The sequence below is a fragment of the Notolepis coatsorum genome, assembly GCF_963971535.1.
Source record: "Notolepis coatsorum genome assembly, chromosome: 13".
Classification (NCBI taxonomy): domain Eukaryota; kingdom Metazoa; phylum Chordata; class Actinopteri; order Aulopiformes; family Paralepididae; genus Notolepis; species Notolepis coatsorum.
Window position 1 is genome coordinate 114,331,462 of NC_140177.1, and position 19,789 is coordinate 114,351,250.

The 19,789-nt window shown below is 41.9% G+C and overlaps 1 protein-coding gene across 1 annotated transcript in view; it reads left to right on the top strand.

The window, feature by feature from the left end:
* Positions 1-801: 801 nt before the first annotated feature.
* The window catches only part of pex5lb (peroxisomal biogenesis factor 5-like b), a gene marked incomplete at both ends in the record, with an annotated part of 133,614 nt that continues 114,626 nt past the window's right edge, over positions 802-19,789 (top strand). Inside the window, 2 exons of the mRNA XM_084327532.1 lie at positions 802-870; positions 16,016-16,127. Coding sequence (XP_084183658.1) covers positions 802-870; positions 16,016-16,127 — 181 coding nt within the window. The remainder of the gene's footprint in view (positions 871-16,015; positions 16,128-19,789) is intronic.

The window sequence follows — 19,789 nt, forward strand, 5'->3', positions numbered from 1 at the left end:
TTAACTGATACCGATAATTTCTAATATCAAATTTGTATGCCAATATCGGCCGATAATATCGGTAGGCCGATAATATCGGACATCCCTATATATGACACTGGGAATACAGTCCCTGAGGTCCATAGATGTCCCTAGATACCAAGAACATGTAAAATGGACCTTGTAGTTGTAGAGCAATTTACCTGGGTATGTACTTTTAGGCAAATCTTCTGAAAATATGGCTAGGGTTTAACAGGTTAAACATTAGCTTACTTACAGAGTCCCATGGTCTAGGTTCTGGTCAGGTTCCGAGCAAACCGGGACGGGAGGCTTCATACTGGCAACAAATGGGGCCTCAAAACAGAAAAGTTTGAATCCACACCAGAACATGTAGTAACGTAACACTGGGACTAGCAAGACATCATGTTGGCCTGAAGCATAGGAAATTGAAATGGATGGCTGTTTTCCATTGTGGATGGTTTGTTGCTTGTCTGAAGCTTCCCAGTTCACTTGGAACCCGGCCAGCACTCCACGGGACTCTGTAAGTTTGTGTTTATACAGTACATTGATTAGACCACTGGCAAGTATTTAAATGCCACCTAAGTAAAAAATAAACAAACTATCCCTTTAACCAGATATGTATCATATATCTGAAGAGGATACTTGACTTGAATGTGTGGAATGATTTAGATACCCACATCCATTCAAGAAGCATCGTTCACAAAACTAAATATTTGGAGGATATGGGAACCAATTTGTTGCCACTGACTCAAATCATTGTTGATCTCACTGTTGTAGGGGAAAGGGGAGAGGGCGGTTGCCATGGTGCTGAAGGAGCTTCCAGGTAAAAAGGCATCAGAAGGAAACCCCCTCCTCACTGTGACAACCAAGGTGGGCATGACGACCACTGACAGGAAGTGGTCAACACATTTCCTGGTTTGTTTGGTCTACAAAAACACTGCACTGTATTTCATTTGGATGGCTTTGCTTATTAGACAGTAGTACAGCCAGAGTACTCATTCATGCAAATCTATTTTTAGAATGCATAAAGAGCATGGCAGCAATCACAATGCACAGCAATGCGTAATACTTATTGTCAGTCAAAACGATCAGTTACCATTTGTAATAATTACATTACCTCGACTGTCTGCAGGTCTCTCCACTCATGGAAACACAGATTTTTGGTATAGGATCAGTTCTCTTTGTCTAGCAGTAGTAGCAGTGTTTGGGTCCATGTAGCACAACTAAAATTAACAGTTAGCTAGCCACAACTTCAGTGTCTGTATCAATAGTCTGTGAATGCTACGCAAAGTGTACGCAAAATGTTATTGGCACAATTTGGAAATGCACAAACACGAACCGTTGTATTCATCTGTATTAGCTAGCTGTATTCCAACACTTTTCGCGGTAATGTTACTCCTCTCCAACTTTCTCAGGCTTCCACTGTTCCACTTCCAACTCACGCCTTGTGGGATTTCAGAGCTATATTTCTGTTTCAGTGGCAAAAACAATAACAAATAACAAATAAATAGATACAAATGTAGTTCCCTCAAAAACCACTCGGGTTCAGTTGAAGCGGCCAGTACTCAAGTAAGTTTCAAGTTTCAAGTTTCTTTAATAGTTGTCATACAGAAGTACAGAATACTTTTATACAAAATGCTTCTTACTGTTACGCTCCAGAGACTGTGCTAGACAAGATAAGTATGAAATAAAATAGTATAGCATGTAAAATAGAAGTAAAAATAGAGGTCACAGTGTTCAGTATAGACATATGTACAATGTTCGATGCAGAATAGAAGTAACTGAGTTACCATACAATATACTATGCAATGTACTACTAATATACAATACTATATAGTGCAAAGCAGAAATGGGATGAGGTACAATTTAGGTACAATTTACAGTAAGGTGTACGAGTTGTAGTGTAAATCCTTTACCAATAAATATAAAGTGTGTTTAGGTGATCTAAAGTGTGGAGAGTGGGTGCTGCAGTGTGTTGTTTGTTTAAAGTGAGTGTGTGCGTGTGGATGTGTGTGCTGTGTGCATTTGATGGTTGTTGCATAGTGTTTATTGTTCGTTGAGCAGCCTGATGGCCTGGGGATAGAAGCTTCTTCTGAGTCTTTCTGTGCTCGCCTTGAGACTCCGGTATCGCTTGCCTGACCGCAGCAGTTCAAAGAGGCAGTTGTTCGGGTGGCTGGAGTCCTTGATGATTCTCTTAGCCTTACCCCTGCACCGCTTGTTGTAAATGTTCTGGAGGGTGGGAAGCCCCCCTCCAATTGTGCGTTCGGCTGAACGTGTCACTCTTTGTAGTCTGCTTCGGTCTTGTGCAGTGCTATTCCCAAACCAGGAGGTGATGTTGCCAGTCAGGATGCTCTCTATTGTACATGAGTAGAAGTTCTTAAGGATCTTCTGACTGACTTGGAACTTCCTTAGGCGCCTGAGGAAGTAGAGGCGTTGTCGTGCCTTCTTCACAACACTGTCAATGTGTGTGGTCCATGTCAAGTCCTCGGATATGTGGGCTCCGAGGTACTTAAAACTGTTCACTCTCTCAACCGGTGCCCCGTCGATGCTGAGGGGGCTGTAGTCCTTGACCCCCGAACTCCTAAAGTCCACAATCATCTCCTTTGTTTTGCTGATGTTCAGGGAGAGGCTGTTCTCCTGGCACCATCCCGCCAGGACCTTGACCTCTTCCACGGTACCCTATCCCCCCCCCCCCCCCTCACAGTGAGCTGTGGTGTTCCACAAGGAAGCATACTAGGACCGCTACTATTCCTAATTTATGCAAATGACATGTCGTCAGCTTGTGACTGCAACTTGTTCCTGTTTGCGGACGACTCAGCCCTGCTGGTCTCTGACAAGAACAAGTTACAGGTTGAAAAAGCCCTCAGCTCGGAACTAGGCAAAATTTGCATATGGCTCGCCGACAACAAACTATCATTACACATGGGCAAAACAGAGTCCATTCTCTTCGGTTCAAATAACAAACTCAGCAAGACCGACGGCTTCTCGGTTACAGTGGGTGACAATATTGTCACAAGGAAAGATGAAATTACCTACCTGGGTTCCATCCTAGAGGCTAATCTTTCCTGTGACAAAATGGCATCAAATGTAATAAAAAAAGTCAACCAACGGATCTCCTCTCTGGTAAACAAGAATACCCTGAAGACTCTAGCAGGAGCACTCATTCAAGGGTACTACGACTATGCTTGCACCTCATGGTACCAAAGCACCTCAAAGGCACTAAAAAACAAATTACAAACATCTCAAAACAAGCTAGTCAGACTACTGCTTGACCTGACTTCTAGAACCCACCTCACCCCTGCCCACTTTGACAACCTAGGATGGCTTAGAGTAGACGACAGAGTACAGCAACTTGCAATGGGCCTGGTCTACAAGATACACTACGCGACCAAGGTACCCATGTACATGTCAAAATACTTCCCAAAGGTCAGTGAATACCATGATCACAACACCAGAGGGAGCTCCACAAATCATGTAAAACCCAGATTTGGCTCAAACAAGGGACTAAACACGTTTCGCAATTATGCCACATCAATGTGGAACGCCCTACCCAAAGCTGTAAAGGAATGTGAATCACTACCCACTTTCAAAAACACTCAAAAAACACCTACGTGAGACTGCAATTCGAAACTGGCCCCTACAAATGTCCTAACCTAGTTGTACAGTAAATTACCAAGTAAGGCTTTGTCAGTATTCCAATGTACAGTGTAAAATGTGTGTGTCCCCTACCCAACCCCCCCCCCACCCCCAATGTACAGCCCCCACCCACCCACCCAACCCCACCCCACCCACCCAACCTCCTCCAATGTACAGTTTCTACGTCAAATGTATATACACTTTTTCTGGACACTTTTGTATCACAAACGGTACTGTATTTGCAAATCTGATATGTCATAAATGTATAGATGTAGCAGTACTGTCTATCTGTATTATGTCATGTATGTCATATATGTTATGATGAATTGAAAATGGGGGACCCTGATGTAAACAAGACCAAAGTCTTTCTCTGGTCTGCATCCCCTTAACAATTGTATGTATTGAGCTGTACTGTACTGTACCCATTCTGCAATCTGTTAATAAACTTTTAATAAATCAATCAATCAATCCAGGTAGGCCCTCTCGTTGTTTGCAGAGATCAGGCCCACCACTACGGTGTCGTCAGCAAATTTGATGATTGTGTTGTTACTCCGCTGAGCCACACAGTCGTGTGTGTACAGGGAGTAGAGGAGGGGACTCAGAACACAGCCCTGGGGGGCCCCTATGTTGAGGGTGATGGATGAGGAGGTGCAGTTGCCTGCTCTCACCACCTGGGGTCTGCCCATCAGGAAGTCCAAGACCCACTGGCAGAGGTCATAGTTCAAGCCCAGGTCCCTGAGCTTGGCTATGAGTTTGGAGGGGACTATGGTATTGAATGCCGAGCTGTAGTCGATGAATAGCATTCTCACATAGTTCCCCTTCCTCTTGTCCAGGTGTGATGCTGCTGTGTGCAGCACATGGGCTATGGCGTCCTCCGTGGACCCTAATTAGATGGTATAATCACCCCCAAGCAGGTTACATGGAGTCCTGTTACTGAGCCAGTTCTGGATAAATGATCTGCTAAGGAGCCAGTTCTGGATAAATGATCTGCTAAAGAGCCAGTTCTGGATAAATTATCTGCTAAGGAGCCAGTTGTGGATAAATGATCTGCTAGCCAGTTGTGGATAAATGATCTGCTAAGGCGCCAGTTCTGGATAAATAATCTGCTAAGGAGCCAGTTCTGGATAAATGATCTGCTAAGGAGCAGATGTCCATCATATGCCTTTCTTGGGGGTTTGGAGTCGCTAGTATCTAATTAGCACAGGATTTTGTATCTGCTTGGGAGTTTGCTGGCTGCACGTATGCATGTAGCACAAGCAGTAGCTTAAAGCTTTACATTTTCTAACATGAAAACACATAGCCTCATGCTATTTTATATTCAGCATGAAAATACATAGCCTCATGCTATTTTAGATAGTCAACGTGAAAACATGTAGGCCTGTGTTGTTTTATAGTCAACATAAACATGTAGCCTCATGCTATTTTATAGTCAACGTGAAAACATATAGCCTCATGATATTTTATAGTCAATGTGAAAACATATAGCCCCATGCTATTTTATAGTCAATGTGAAAACACACCGGTAGCCCCATGCTATTTTATAGTCAACATGCGCCTCGTTACTAGGGGTGGGAATCTATGGCCGCCTCATGGTTCAATTAAATTACGATTCAGAGGGGTACAATGTAGGGCTGTCTTAAATACTTTAAAATACGTTCGATGGGCATGTGATTCGAATATGAAAATAAAATTCGATTATGTTAAAAAAAAAATTATATATATATATATATATATATATATATTTTTTTTTGCTAAATCAACTCTGCCTCTCTGTTAATTACAACAAGCAATGCTGTTTGTTATTTAAGATGAGGTCGGACTCGGCACTGACATATTTGTGTTCATTGTGCTGCCTTTATAAAGCCTCAAATGACGGCTTACAATATTTCATGAAAGCAAAGTGTTTATGTTACGAAGGTTCAGATTAAACAGAATATATATATATATTTATTGATTGATATATATTGCATAATATTTGTATATCGTTTGATATCCCTTGTGTATTCCTTGTACATATACACAGAATATCCCTTTAGCCTAGTACAGACCATAATATTTCGTTCTCCTATTGGACAGCGGTCCCTTAGGCGCCATTGCCATACCTCCAAGGTCTGGTTCAAAGTCACCGCCAAAGACTTGCCTGGACATGAACGGTTCTGCGCAAGGATATGAGACAGGAATAAAGCTGGTACTAGTTTGTTCACCTAACGTATAAATACGGCACAGGTGAATACAGAAGTAGAGTTACCCAATAAGTTGAAGCCTCACCCACGATACAACGTGCGGTGAAGTATGGCCTGTTTGGCCCCAAATAGAGCATTGAGACCGCGTGCGAATTAATAACTGAAGTATCAGAGTTTAACGCTGTACCGTCAAGTTCGACCTATTCTATTAATTCAGTAATAGTCTATTTATGTATAGTGTATCGTGCGGCTACCGTTCTACAGTGACCAGCATCACCAACGTTTCCTCGTACCAGCTAGTGTGCTTATCCAGGCTGGGCTGCTTACCCTGGCGCTTTCACCCGAGGAGCCCTAGACGAGGACCGTGTGGATCATGTACACTGGATAACCTACCGACGACTGCATAGCCCTTTTCGGCTGGATTATATTTGCTTTTGGTCCTGTAATTGATGGAGCGGAGAATCGCCTACACCCACAATTGTGTGGGATTTACCCTGTGAGGAGCCACGTCGAGCCCGCCTCTCAGAAGCCTGAGGCCGGCTAGCTTTCTTCCATGCGGAGCTGCATGCTACGGAGAACAGCTGTATTCGTCTGCGGATCAAGAGATTATTGCACCGTCTCCTGTACTTGGAGTCTCTTTATCATCGTTGACCCAGACTCTACTACCGACAAATCCTCTCCCCTTGCTGGCTTACGACCGGAGGGACCCTACCAGTAGCTCCCGCTATCTTACCAGAGTACCATAGATATAATTCCTAAGATTCAGGTTGTATTATTATCTCCTGCGTAATATGAGAATGGACATACGTTATTGATTTGCCTACGCACATTCCTTTGCCTTATAAGCGCATCCAAAGTAAAGTATATTATGTACTATCATTGCTGCTAATAAATACTTAAACCCAGTTTTGTGTGGAACCGAGTCATTGTGGGAAGTGTTCATCATAAGATACCTGTGTACTGTATGGCCAGTAGTAATGTACATAAGACAGTAGTGGTTTAATGATACCATACTTATTAATACAGTCAGGGAATTGTACCCCTCAGTTACAGTTTAGTTTGTCTAAGATTTAAAAAGGTTTACACTTTACAGCACTGACAAAGTTGAACAAAGTGCTGTACAAGTCCCACAACATAATAATAAAAATAAAAAAGTAATACATTTTCCCCCCCCGAAGCTTCAAATTAAAATCGAATCTCGGCCCCGAAGCTTCGAATTCAAAAAAATAAATCGAAGGTCAGCCCTAGTACAATGCGATGATAAAATGATTTGTTGGTGCATCTTAATAATAATAATACATTGTATTTATAAGGCGCCTTTCAAGGCACTCAAGGTTGCCGTACAACAATTAAAAACAGTTTATTTACAATATCAAATTACAATCAAATCAGACATACGCCTGCCTAAACAGGTGGGTTTTGAGGTGGGTTTTAAATGTGATAATGGAGTCAATGTTCCTGATGTCGGGGGGGAGGGAGTTCCAGAGGTGAGGGGCAGAGAGGCTGAAGGCACTTGACCCCATGGTGGATGGTCAGGTTGATGGAGGAGGCAGTCCTGAGGGACCGGGTGGGAATGTTGATGTGGAGTTGGCGTAGGACGGGGGTGATGTGACTGATGACAGGGGTTCTGGTGATTATACGGGCAGCAGCGTTCTGGACCAGTTGGAGCTTATGGAGGAGTTTGTGGGGGAGACCAAAGAGAAGGGAGTTGCAGTAATCCAAGCGGGAAGTGACGAGGGAGTGGACCAGGATTGCGGCGCTGTTGGGAGTGAGTGAAGGGCGGAGGCGGTTGCTGTTGCGAAGGTGGAAGTAGGCGGACCGGATGGTGTTGTTGATGTGGGAATGGAATGATATGGTGCTGTCGAGGACGACACCCATCTTAACCTGAGGGGAGGGGGAAACCATGGAGTTGTCTATGGTGAGGGTGAAACTGGGGTGATCTTGATGCATTGATGCATCTTTTTTTGTGATCAATTGTTTTATTCAATAACTTTTATGCATATTAGCTGAAGGCATGAGGAACACACACTATAGTTTATTATCAATATATTTGTTAATTCTAGGTGGCTCTCATAAGGGGGCGTGTCTGTAACTTGGGTGTAATGAAAGAGTTGTGGACTTTGCTCTGGAGTTCTATCCCTCTGTCTAGACCTAGTAGTGTCGCCTATAATGGACGTGTTGGAGAATTCTGCTTCGTGTCTGTTCACGTTTGGAAATGACCTTGTTGCTGAAGTGACTATGAAAGGAGATATTAACGCTGTGGCTCAACGTTGTGCACCGAAATGACAAATGACCCGCGACTGCATTGGACTGCATAATTCTCTTTCGCTATAAACAATAGCATTAAGGCTCTATGATAGACGAAACTAAATCTGTAACATGCCAGACTTAAAACTAATATATTATATGATATAGCTCACTATGATGGTTACAAATTTGCAAATAATCTGCGGTTCACATGCGCGCTGAACCATGGGGGGAGACCCGTGCGGATGAACTACGATCCGTTACACCCCTAACCTGCTCTTGTCCAGCTCCTTTTCCCATTCAACTTCATAAAAGCCAAACTGCTTCCATACACTTGCATACATATTCACAGCTGTTTTCTGTTATGTAATCCATACTGTCTGGGTGGGCCCTGCACTTCTGATTTCTGCGTTCCGCCTTGAATACAATTTTCCCCCACCACTATTTGCTCCTTATCCAACACATATTCTGTATGGAATATCAGGTGGATCTTTCTAACCAGTAGGGTCCATTACCCAACCCCCCCCCCCCCCCACTCCTACCCAACCCCCCCCCCCCCCCCCCCCCCACTCCTACCCCCCCCCCCCCCCAACCACCTCCAATGTACAGTCCCACCCCCACCTACCCAATCCAATGTACAGTTTCTACGCCTAATGTATATACTCTGTTCTTTCTGGACTCTTTTTGTATCACAAATACAGTACTGTAATTGCAAATCTGGTATGTCATAAATGTATAGATGTAGCAGTACTGTCTATCTGTATGTCATGTATGTCATATATGTTACGATGAATTGGAAATGGGGGACCCTGGTGGAAACAAGACGAAAGTCTTTCTCTGGTCTGCATCCCCTTAACAATTGTATGTATTGAGCTGTACTGCACTGTACCCATTCTGCAATCTGTTAATAAAGTTTTCATTCATTCATTCATTCATAGATATGGTAGTTTATAGCATAATGTTTTCGTTTTTGAATGAAAATAAATATAGCCACTTCCAATTTTTCTTTTTAAAGAAGCTACTTCTGCTAAAAGGGAGCTGTCAATCAAGCATGATCTGCCAATCCCAGAGGCACAGCAGTTCATCACGCTACACGGTTGGTTAGGAAGGGGCTAAAGGGGATATGATGCCATTGACAGGAGACCACAGGATACTGCCGGAAAGTAAAAGAAGAGGAAGAAAACCACAGAGAGCATGCTCTGTGTTCTTGGTTGAACAGGGTTTGAACATTGTTGGAAACATTTGGATAATGTTTACAACTAAAGTACACAACTCATAATTTTTTGACATTTTAATGTGAGAATGTTACATATTATATCTTTAAACCTTACCACTGAACGTATAACCTTTGAAAAATAGCCAACCTGGCCAATTCATTGTGCTGATTGTGTGATTTATTAGTTTATTTTTTTTATCCACTTTTTCTATTTTTTCTCTCATCCCAATTCCGTTGTGCCAATTCTCCCCTCCCCTGTCTTGAACGTTGCTCGCATATGCCCCCCACTGGCCGGTTGTATGGAGGATAGGAGCCTTGCATCACGTGTCCCCTCCGATACACGAGGAGGCAGCCTGTCACATCTTTTCACCTGCCAGCGCGGACTCTCATTGGCGAGGTGTAACGTGTGGGAGGCTCACACTACCCCCGCCATTTCCTGTCTCTGCTGTGCAGGCGTCCCCCACCGACCTGTAGGAGTCGCTGTCCACAACGTCCAGATTTCCACCCATCAACTTCCACCTGCTAACTCTGCCAATTGAGTTAGTATGATGGCTGGCCCAAGCCGGAGGCAATGCCCACAGCCGGAGTCGAACCCGGTGTATCATGCGTTAGTGACGAGCGCAATGTCCGCTGCACCACCAAGCCGCTGATTTATTTGTTCTTGTTGAGGAAAATCAGCATATCGACATGGTCGGGTGTCAGACGGGAGAACATGCAGCCTGTTCACAATCAGTCCAAAAACACTTGCTTGGATGGTACCGATGTTGCGGGTATACAGAGGTATTGGTTTGGCATGCCAGCTTTGCCAGCCTTTGCATTGACTTTCCATCAGTCAGTCGGATTTTTATCCAGGGATGGGGAATGGCCTCTTTTAACTGTTATGCGAGGTGGTCTGCCATATGCTGACCTGGCAAACTTCTAGTTAGCAACACCGCAGTGGTGACTCGCCAGTCCTCTGTGATGTAGTGGCAAGTGACGGTAACATAGCTTTCGGTGTTCAGGGCAGTCCAGCTGTCTGTCGTCAATGCAACCTTACGATTTAGCTCTCTCCACAAGCGCCTCTGTCTATCCTCCGTTACGCACGAGCAGCGCATCTGTCTGCGGAGTGCACTGGAGTAGATGGAGAAATTATAGGAAATATATAAATAGATGCATTCGTTAGAGAAAACTAATTTCAATAATATATGCCTTATTCTATGCACACTGCCAGCCAGTCTTTATGTGGCGGAGAGATACACTTTCAATTTTGACGGAGAGAAGATAATCTAAATCTACCCATTCAGATACAATTGAACACAAACTGTTCCAAAGATATTTAATGTTTCTTGGCATATTTTCACACCGTCAACAAAGTACTGGGTCCATGTCCGTTGTCTCTTGTTCAGAATGGATTTGGTGCCAGCTGTCATTTCTGCCCGTCTCTGTCATCGAAACTTGAGACCGAAAGTACTTAGCCACTCCCCTCCGACAAAACTGTAGTTTTTTCACACGGCGTGGGAAATAATACAGCCGGACTATCTAACAATAATTAACATATTTACAAGTCGGATTATGTTTTGTAAATAAGGAGACAGACAGAGAAGATTTCAAAGCACTCAAAATTGCCGATATCTCAATTTCGACCTATTTCTGACAATCCCAGAGGCACAGCAGTTCATCACACTACACGGTTGGTTAGGAAGGGGCTAAAGGGGAATTACGCTGCATTTTGCCATTTCCTGAGAAATCGTGAGCTCCTTCACAAGGCAGGCTAGATGGTGCTGAGTCACAAATTAACTGCATCTTTCCAAACCAAACCTATAAGATGCTTAGGTCTGCTTAGGTTTGTCATTGCATTGGATTACATTTGGAATTAAATACCAATCCAAGCTGAATTATTTTGGTTGGCAGCGATTATGTGTGTGTGTGTGTGTGTGCGCGTGTGTGAAGTTTGTTCCCATTCATCATGCTTCTGCACTCAAACTTTCTTCCCCCCAAATAGATAGGTTCATTTGACTCGCTCTACTGGTAGAATCATCTGCGTATCTTGCTGTCGGCTGTTTCATAAGATAGAAACACATGTACTGTCCATTTCAGTTCATTTCAGTGGGTGGTAGAACTGCAGCATGGATTAGGATTAGGGAGTTGCTCAGCAACTAGCCATCAATGAACAGATTGCCTGTGATACTGCCAGTGGTTTTACAACAAAGGATTAAGCCATCATAAAGCCTTAAAAATACAGTGATTATTACACTCTGCTCTGATTCTGGGTCAACGAGTTTCTGACCCTGTCACAATGAGAATCTCTTGTGTCTTTCTTTGTATTATTATCCTCTCCTCTCCTCCTAGAATAGGGTGATTATTACACTTTGATCTGATTCAGGGTCAGTGAGTCATTATGAGAATCTCTTGCATCTTTCCTTGTATTATTTCATTGCACTATAGTGGGATTACACATTGTGGATTTTTGGTTGAAAGTCTCTCTTTCCTTCCCTAATTTTTCTCCAGGGTGATCCTGTGAATCCTTGTTGTCATGTTGCATTACCAGTTAGGAATATGTTAGTATTTATGTTTTTTGCTCTACTGTTATTCACACAGTTCTTTTTTAAATAAGAAATAATTAGTGCTGTCAGGCGATTAAAAAAATTAATCTAATTAATTACAGGATTTGTAATTAATTAATCTAATTAATCGCATTTTAATCGCATTACCATTTTATGCCTCATATTCTTTATTCTATAATCATATTTCAAATTGCATGTGTCCGGATGGCAGAATTCAGTACTGTATCTACAAAACCTTCTGTTTAATCATCTTCCATCTATTAATTTGCTTAGATTTTTCAGGTCTGGTCAATTTGAGCATGGTGTTATTCACAGTCAAAGATAAAAAAAAATGTATTGATATTCTCATTTGGTTCATTACAATTTACTCAAAATAAAATTTTCATTCAATCAATCACCGCGCAGATTGATTGATTGAATGAAAATGTTATTAACAGATTGCAGAATGGGTACAATACAGTACGGCTCAATACACAGCAGACCAGAGAAAGACTTTCGTCTTGTTTACATCAGGGTCCCCCATTTTCAATTCATAATGAATTGTAAGTAAGGGTGCAACTTGCACCGTACAATCCATTCTTTGTGGATCTAGCCCACAGTATTTCTGACACTGGGAATACATTCCCTGAGATTCATAGATGTCCCTAGAATCAGATACCAAGAACATGCAAATGGACCATATTAAAAAAAAAAAAAATTATAAAAAAAAAAAAAAAAAAAAAAATTTTTTTGTAATTAATTTTGAGTTAATTTTCATAACGCGATTATTTGCTGTGTAATTAATTAATCTAATTAACGCGATAAACTGACAGCCCTAGAAATAATACATCACAGGTTATGTTTCATTCATTTCGGTTAATGCCAGACCCAACTTTCTCTCCAAACAGTTTTTCCTTCCTCAGTTGAGATAATGTTTGGGCTTAAACCCCTTTCAGGTGTATGTTTTTTGGAAAATTTTCTCAGAATTCTATTTACTGTAAACTAGAGCTGGGCATAGATTAATTTTTTTAATCTAGATAAATCTACCTGCAATCCTGGAATTAATCTAGATTAATCTAGATTAAAATGGCTCAAAAAAAAAATAAGTCTGCCGAAGGTGTTCAAAATAGGTGTGTTCTACCCAAATAATGACCAGAGGAGGAGATTTATCCTCTCCTCTTCATCTGAGGAGTCACTAGGTGTTCTATCTCCTTGTTCAACAGCATGAACATGTCTCTTATTTTTGTAATTTCCTGTGTTTCTTTTAAAACCAGATTTATCGTAATTTTCTGTGCCCTTCCTTTGATGCCATTAACATTGTTACACTGATATTGACAGCTCTCTCCAGTGTCAAATCACTCTGTCAGTAGTTTCTTCTGTGAACCTTCATTTCTTAATCCACACACAAACCTGTCTCTCAATGTGTCTTTTAGTGAATCTCTAAATTCACAATGCTGCTGACTGGTTGCTCACACACAGACTGCTGCAGAAGCAGGTTTCTCAACAAATTCAGTGCAAGCTCAGTGTAACAGTTCCATGAATGAATGAATGAATGAATGAATGAAAACGTTATTTAACAGATTGCAGAATGGGTACAATACAGTACGGCTCAATACATACAATTGTTAAGGGGATGCAGACCAGAGAAAGACGTTTGTCTTGTTTACATCAGGGTCCCCCATTTTCATTTATTTGCTCCACATTGTCATTAGCCCCTTTCGTGACTGTGATACACTGAGTGAATCCACAGTCACTTGCTCCTCAATAGGAAACCAACCTAGATTTACCATGAAGGACTGGTTCTGGCCGAACTGTTCGTTATACAAGAATCACAGAGAAATTACAAAGGTACTCACAGTTGCACGAGGATTTCGGACAGAGATAAGGGATGGTGCGCATGCGCTGTGATCACCCAACGGCGGAAATAATGCCGTTTTGAGCAGTTTATAAAAATTATTTAAAATGTTTATTAGCAACGCAGAGCTTTCAAACCATCCCGTATCTCTGTCCGAAACCCTCGTGCAACTGTGAGCACCTTTGAAACGTCTCTGTGATTCTTGTATAACGAACGGTTCAGCCAGAACCAGTCCTTCATGGTAAATCTAGGTTGGTTTCCTATTGAGGAGCAAGTGACTGTGGATTCACTCCGTGCATCACAGTCACGAAAGGGGCTACATTGTCATCAAACGGTCCAATATTTCCAATAACCCAAGCCATTTCTGTTGTAAACACTCACGATAGTCCAGTCGATCCTTCCTTTAGTGTGTAAAGTGGATTTCCTCCTCTTGTAGATGTTTCCCAGTGCCGCCCGTATCAACGTGAGCTAACATGCTAACTCGCGTTGTTAATAATGTAAACAAAGCTTGCAACGGACTTCTTTTTTCTTGCATTGCGCAGATTCAGACGTCCTCATCGCCGAATTGTGTTATATCCTGAGGACTTCTTAACCTCACCTGTATAACAATGATTACCGGACCACTACTTTAGTTTAACACATTATTCTGACTACAGCTCCGGTAGTGCAATCACTTCCTGGTACCACAGCTGGGAACTACGGCAAGTATTTAAGGACAATACAGACCCAACGTTGAGAAAAAGATTAACGGCGTCAATTATATTATCGCGCGATACTAGTCTCGCGATAACGCAGCACGTTAACGCCGTTAACGGCCCAGCTCTAATTTAAACATTTGAAAACTTTATAGCTTTCAATCATAGACGTATATAAAGGCTAGATGACTCACCTGCGCTGCTGGCCAATGGAGACCGACGTTGCCACATGGCGGCCATATTGCCACAGGCAGCACACCCACTCATAACATGAATGTATATGGTGCATGTACTATTGAAAATAACCATAGCTTGCTAAATTTTCAACCGATTTTCAAACGGTTTGGTTTGTTATAAACGTCAGAGATCTAGTTATCATACTGCATACTTATATAATGGACTTTCATATGAAAATAGCATCCTGCATATAGCCACGTTAATACCGTTTGTAATAAACCAAACCGTTTGTGAATCGGTTGAAAATTGAGCAAGCTACAGTATGGTTATTTCAATAGTACATGCACCATAGACATTCATGCATGCTGCCTGTGACAAGATGGCCGCCAGTGAACTATGCTGGAGACCAGGCACGTGCACACATAGAGGCCAAGGGGTGCTTGAGCACCTGCCTTTTTGAGCCTCATCAAAAAAGTGCCCTTTTTGAAAAAAAATAAATAAATAAAAAGATTTACCGTTACGCATAGCCTATAGACTGCCCTTCCAACTGAAAAATGTCAGGATAGAATCAAAATATTAGGTAAAGAGAGAGAGATGCCCCATATTCCATTGCAGTTTGCACGGCCTCCTCACCGTGCCTCTCCGCGGACCTATATATTTTATGCATAGCGTGGGTGGTGATGATGATGATGATAGAAACCGCTGTGGCGCATACAGTTGAATGCTGGTATTACACTCATTGAGGGACACGAAGAAGTCAAGTCCGATGGGATTTGGGAATCTCAAATACAAATCGGGATTGGAATAAAAAATGCATTTATATTAAACAATACAGAATATACAGCACTTCTTGGGGTCTGTAGGGTAAGCACTTATTCCCTCCCCCCTGAACATTTATGGAGATGTATGGGCCTTTTAAGTCAGTGATAAAAGTGTATTTCAAGGATAAGTGAGCTCCTGCACTGATTATTATAGTTCAATATTCAATATTTGATCACCAAAACCCCCCAAAAAAGCATAAAAAGGGGGCCCCCCGCCCGAAAAGGGCCCTTAAAAATCGGGCTTGCGCGCTACGCGCGCTCGGTTGATATATACACACAAGTGTAGTGCCCTTTTCAGCCTTTGAGCACCTGCCCCTCTAAAGTCCTGTGCACGTCCCTGCTGGAGACTCCGCCTTGCACCATCTAGTTATATATATCTATGCTTTCATGGCCAGTAGCCATTTTGACATCATCGTTAGAATGTAAAATTCTAATCACACCGGTGTGATCATACACCTGAAAGGGTTAAAGACATCTGATTACAAGGCATCCGAGTAATTAAAAGTGGATTACTACGCTCACATTCTCAAGCATTCTGCATCAAATGTTTAGACTGGAGCCAAAGTAACTTGAGTCTTGCATTTACCTGGACACACTTTGTTCGTTTTTTATAATACACATTGATTACATGACCAGACCTGAGTATCTCTACATCTTCCACAGCTGGTGGGTGAGCAGCTAGAGAGCCGCCCGCTGCTGAGCCCCTCCATCGATGACTTCCTATCGGAGAGCTGCATCGACGGCCCCGTCCGGCCGGTCACCTCCAACACAGCAGGTACCCCACTAATTATCACACTCACCTGTTTCTCTTCTTCTCTTCTCTTCTCTTCTCTTCTCTTCTCTTCTCTTCTCTTCTCTTCTCTTCTCTTCTCTTCTTCTCTTCTCTTCTCTTCTCTTCTCTTCTCTTCTCTTCTCTTCTCTTCTTCTCTTCTCTTCTCTTCTCTTCTCTTCTCTTCTCTTCTCTTCTCTTCTCTTCTCTTCTCTTCTCTTCTCTTCTCTTCTCTTCTCTTCTCTTCTCTTCTCTTCTCTTCTCTTCTCTTCTCTTCTCTTCTCTTCTCTTCTCTTCTCTTCTCTTCTCTTCTCTTCTCTTCTCTTCTCTTCTCTTCTCTTCTCTTCTCTTCTCTTCTCTCTTCTCTTCTCTTCTCTCCCATTCTCCTCTCTTCCACTCCTCTCTTCTCCTCTTGGCCAAGTACTAATTTCTTGCGTTGTCTGTGTAGCTCTAGGCACCCCACAGCCAGCTTCTCTAAGTGACTGTTGGGGAATTTGGAATGCTGGTTATTCTCCTTACAATGTAAAAGAGTAATTCATGCTGGGTTTAAGCAGTGTTGTTGTATATGTGAAGTAATGTTATTTCCAATGTTCGCTATTTGGCCAAACTGGAATGTAGCCAAACTTTCTCACTAACGTACCTGCCCAGCCACTGTCCTCTGGGGAACGCAGAAGCACGGTCCACTTGCTGTATGAGTATTATAAGCTGATAAATGAATGAATGAATAGTTGAATGAATGAATGAATGAATAGTTTATTTTCTGTATTTGTTTACAGACTAATCAAAAACACACTTGTGTGGACTTACAATTTTTTTTAAAGAAATTAAAAGGAAATCACAAATGTACATATTCAAAGTAAGCTAGGCTGAAGCACATGCTTATTTGTGCCTATCCTTTACAATTCTTAAAAACTAAATATATTTGAATATAATTATTTTTTTAAATATGGTGCGGCTGGGTGGCACAGCGGACATTGCGCTCGTCACCAACGCAAGAGACACCGGGTTCGACTCCAGCTGTCGGTGTTGCCTCCGGCTTGGGTCAGTCGTCATACTAACTCAATTGGCAGAGTTAGCGGGTGGAAGTCGATGGGTGGTAATCTGGACGTTGTGGACAGCGACTCCTACAGGTCGGTTAGGGACGCCTGCACAGCAGAGACAGGAAATGGCGGGGGTAGTGTGAGCCTCCCACACGTTACACCTCGCCAATGAGAGTCCGCGCTGGCAGGTGAAAAGATGTGACAGGCCGCCTCCTCGTGTATCGGAGGGGACACGTGATGCAAGGCTTCTATCCTCCCTACAACCGGCCAGTGGGGGGCATATGCGAGCAACGTTCAAGACAGGGGAGGGGAGAATTGGCACAGCGGGTAATTGGGATGGGAGAAAAAAATTGAAAAAGAGGATACAAAAATATTAAATATGCTGCAATTAAACGATTAAAACCCGACTTTTCTCGGGTTTGGCGCTCAAGCGATGGCGAGTTAACCCGACTTATCTCGGGTCTGGCACTGAATGTGTTAAGGCGTACCGGGCCAAGATTTATTTCACGTCACAAATAGATCCATACTGTTCGTATTAAGTGATGTTGTGTTTCTTAAAAAAAAAAAAAGACCCTAACTCAAAACAGCAGTTAAGTGTATATTTTCAGCACTACGTTTGTTTACCAATGATTTTAAGTGTTCTTAGTGAAATATGAGCTTATAAAAATCTCTGCGCATTGCACCGGAAGACTGACGATTTAGACACGAGGACAGGAATCCGTCATGAAATCGTTGTAGTCCTAAGAAAGAGGAGACATAGGGCTTTCGATGGACGTCTACATTTCATAAAACTACATACCTAGCTCACACCAGCCGCAGACAAACGCTGTGATATTACAAATATTTACATGAATTTCGTGTTTATATCTCACGGGTTGAACAAACCTCAACGTTATTGTCATAAAATACAACATATATTGTTTCTTTACCTTTTTGTGAACCGTCCGGATGGCAAAATTCAGTACTGTATCTACAAAAACCTTTAGATATTTAATACGCTTGATCTCAATAAGGTGCTGAATCCAGAGGGAAATTTGACACTGCAAATCGCGCAACATTTAAACATTTAAACAATTAGACAGAACAGGTCACGAATAAGAATAACAAAAAAATCAAATCAAATTGCCAGGCAGTGGTGTTGGTTATGCATGTGCGTTTGGCCGGGTTAGTAATGGTAGTAATACATTTTCTAGTGTGTGGTTGGCAGATTCATCATTCTGTATGGATTTAGTTGTAAGGTCGAAGAGGTTGATATTGAATTAATTAAATTATTTTATGTCCCTAAAAATGGGTATTCAGACATTGGCTCCAAAGAAGACTAGAAGTATATGCATGAACAAGATATAAAAAAAAAAAAAAAACGATCCAGAACGCATTTCCATTATTAATTATAAATCCCTGTGGTGTTTAATACGACAACATGATGGGAAATGCACTTCTTCAGATTCAGACAAGAAGATGGATACCGATTCCTGTAGCTGGAAGGTCACAGGTTCAATCCCTCTGGGACATTTGATGTGTTCATCCCTGTTGAGGTGTCCTTGAGCAAGACACTGACCCCCCCCCCCCCCCCCCATACACTCCAGGGTCCAGCAAACAGCTGATGCTGCTGTGCACGGTCTCTGTTGATGGAATGCTTTCAAATGAAAATTATAGAGATGTACCGCAGCAATACTGCAATGGGTCATAGTGTTCCTGCAGGTTTTTCATATGTAGAGATTCACCATAGCATATCTATAGTGGAATATTAAGTCAAGTCGAGCGTTCCTTTATTGTTCCCCTTGGGGAAATACAGGTATCATAGCAGAACGGGGAAGGGGAGGTAGACAGGAAAAAAGAGAACAATACAAATATAAATAATAATAATATAGAATATGAAAATACAATAGAATATACAAATAATAATAGAATATAACATGATATTAATAATAATAATTATAATAATAATAGAATGGCAGTATATTCTATCGATAATAGTATACATAGTAATTGACATGTATGGTGAATCACTATTGTATTGTATAGTCTTTCATAAACACCAAAGAGATTTACTATAGAAATACTAAGTATATGGTTCACCATAGTACTGTAATTCTAGTATTTCTGTAGTAACCAATAAGAAACAGGAATACTATAGTTTTTACTACAGTTCATTTCTGTATGGGTATGTTTGTCAGAGTCTCAACACAGCCACATTGCTGGCATCTTGCCAAGGAGTCTAGGGAAGTTACTGTCAAGAGATGAGGTTGGAAAGAGGTTGAGATACTCAGGGGCGTTGTCACAGAGTCAAACTTAAAAAAAATAAAAATAATTTACTTGGATGGAGCATTTCAGAAAAACAAGCCAAAAGTGTGTGTGTGTATTCTACAAGCTTTTTAAGTTGGAACCAATCAAATTGTTACTGAATCAGCTCTAGTGTTGGTACGGTTACCCTGGCGTTTGCTGACATGAATCTGCTCACACTCTTTGACGAGAAGGTACGTGAAAGCCAGAGGTATGGCTGACTACAGCAGATTACATCAAATATAAATAAAGTATATATTTCCACTCTGCGTAGTATGGCGACAGGAGCGCTCTTAATGATTGATGACTTCAATGACCGATGAAAACCCGATGACCAAGTTGTTC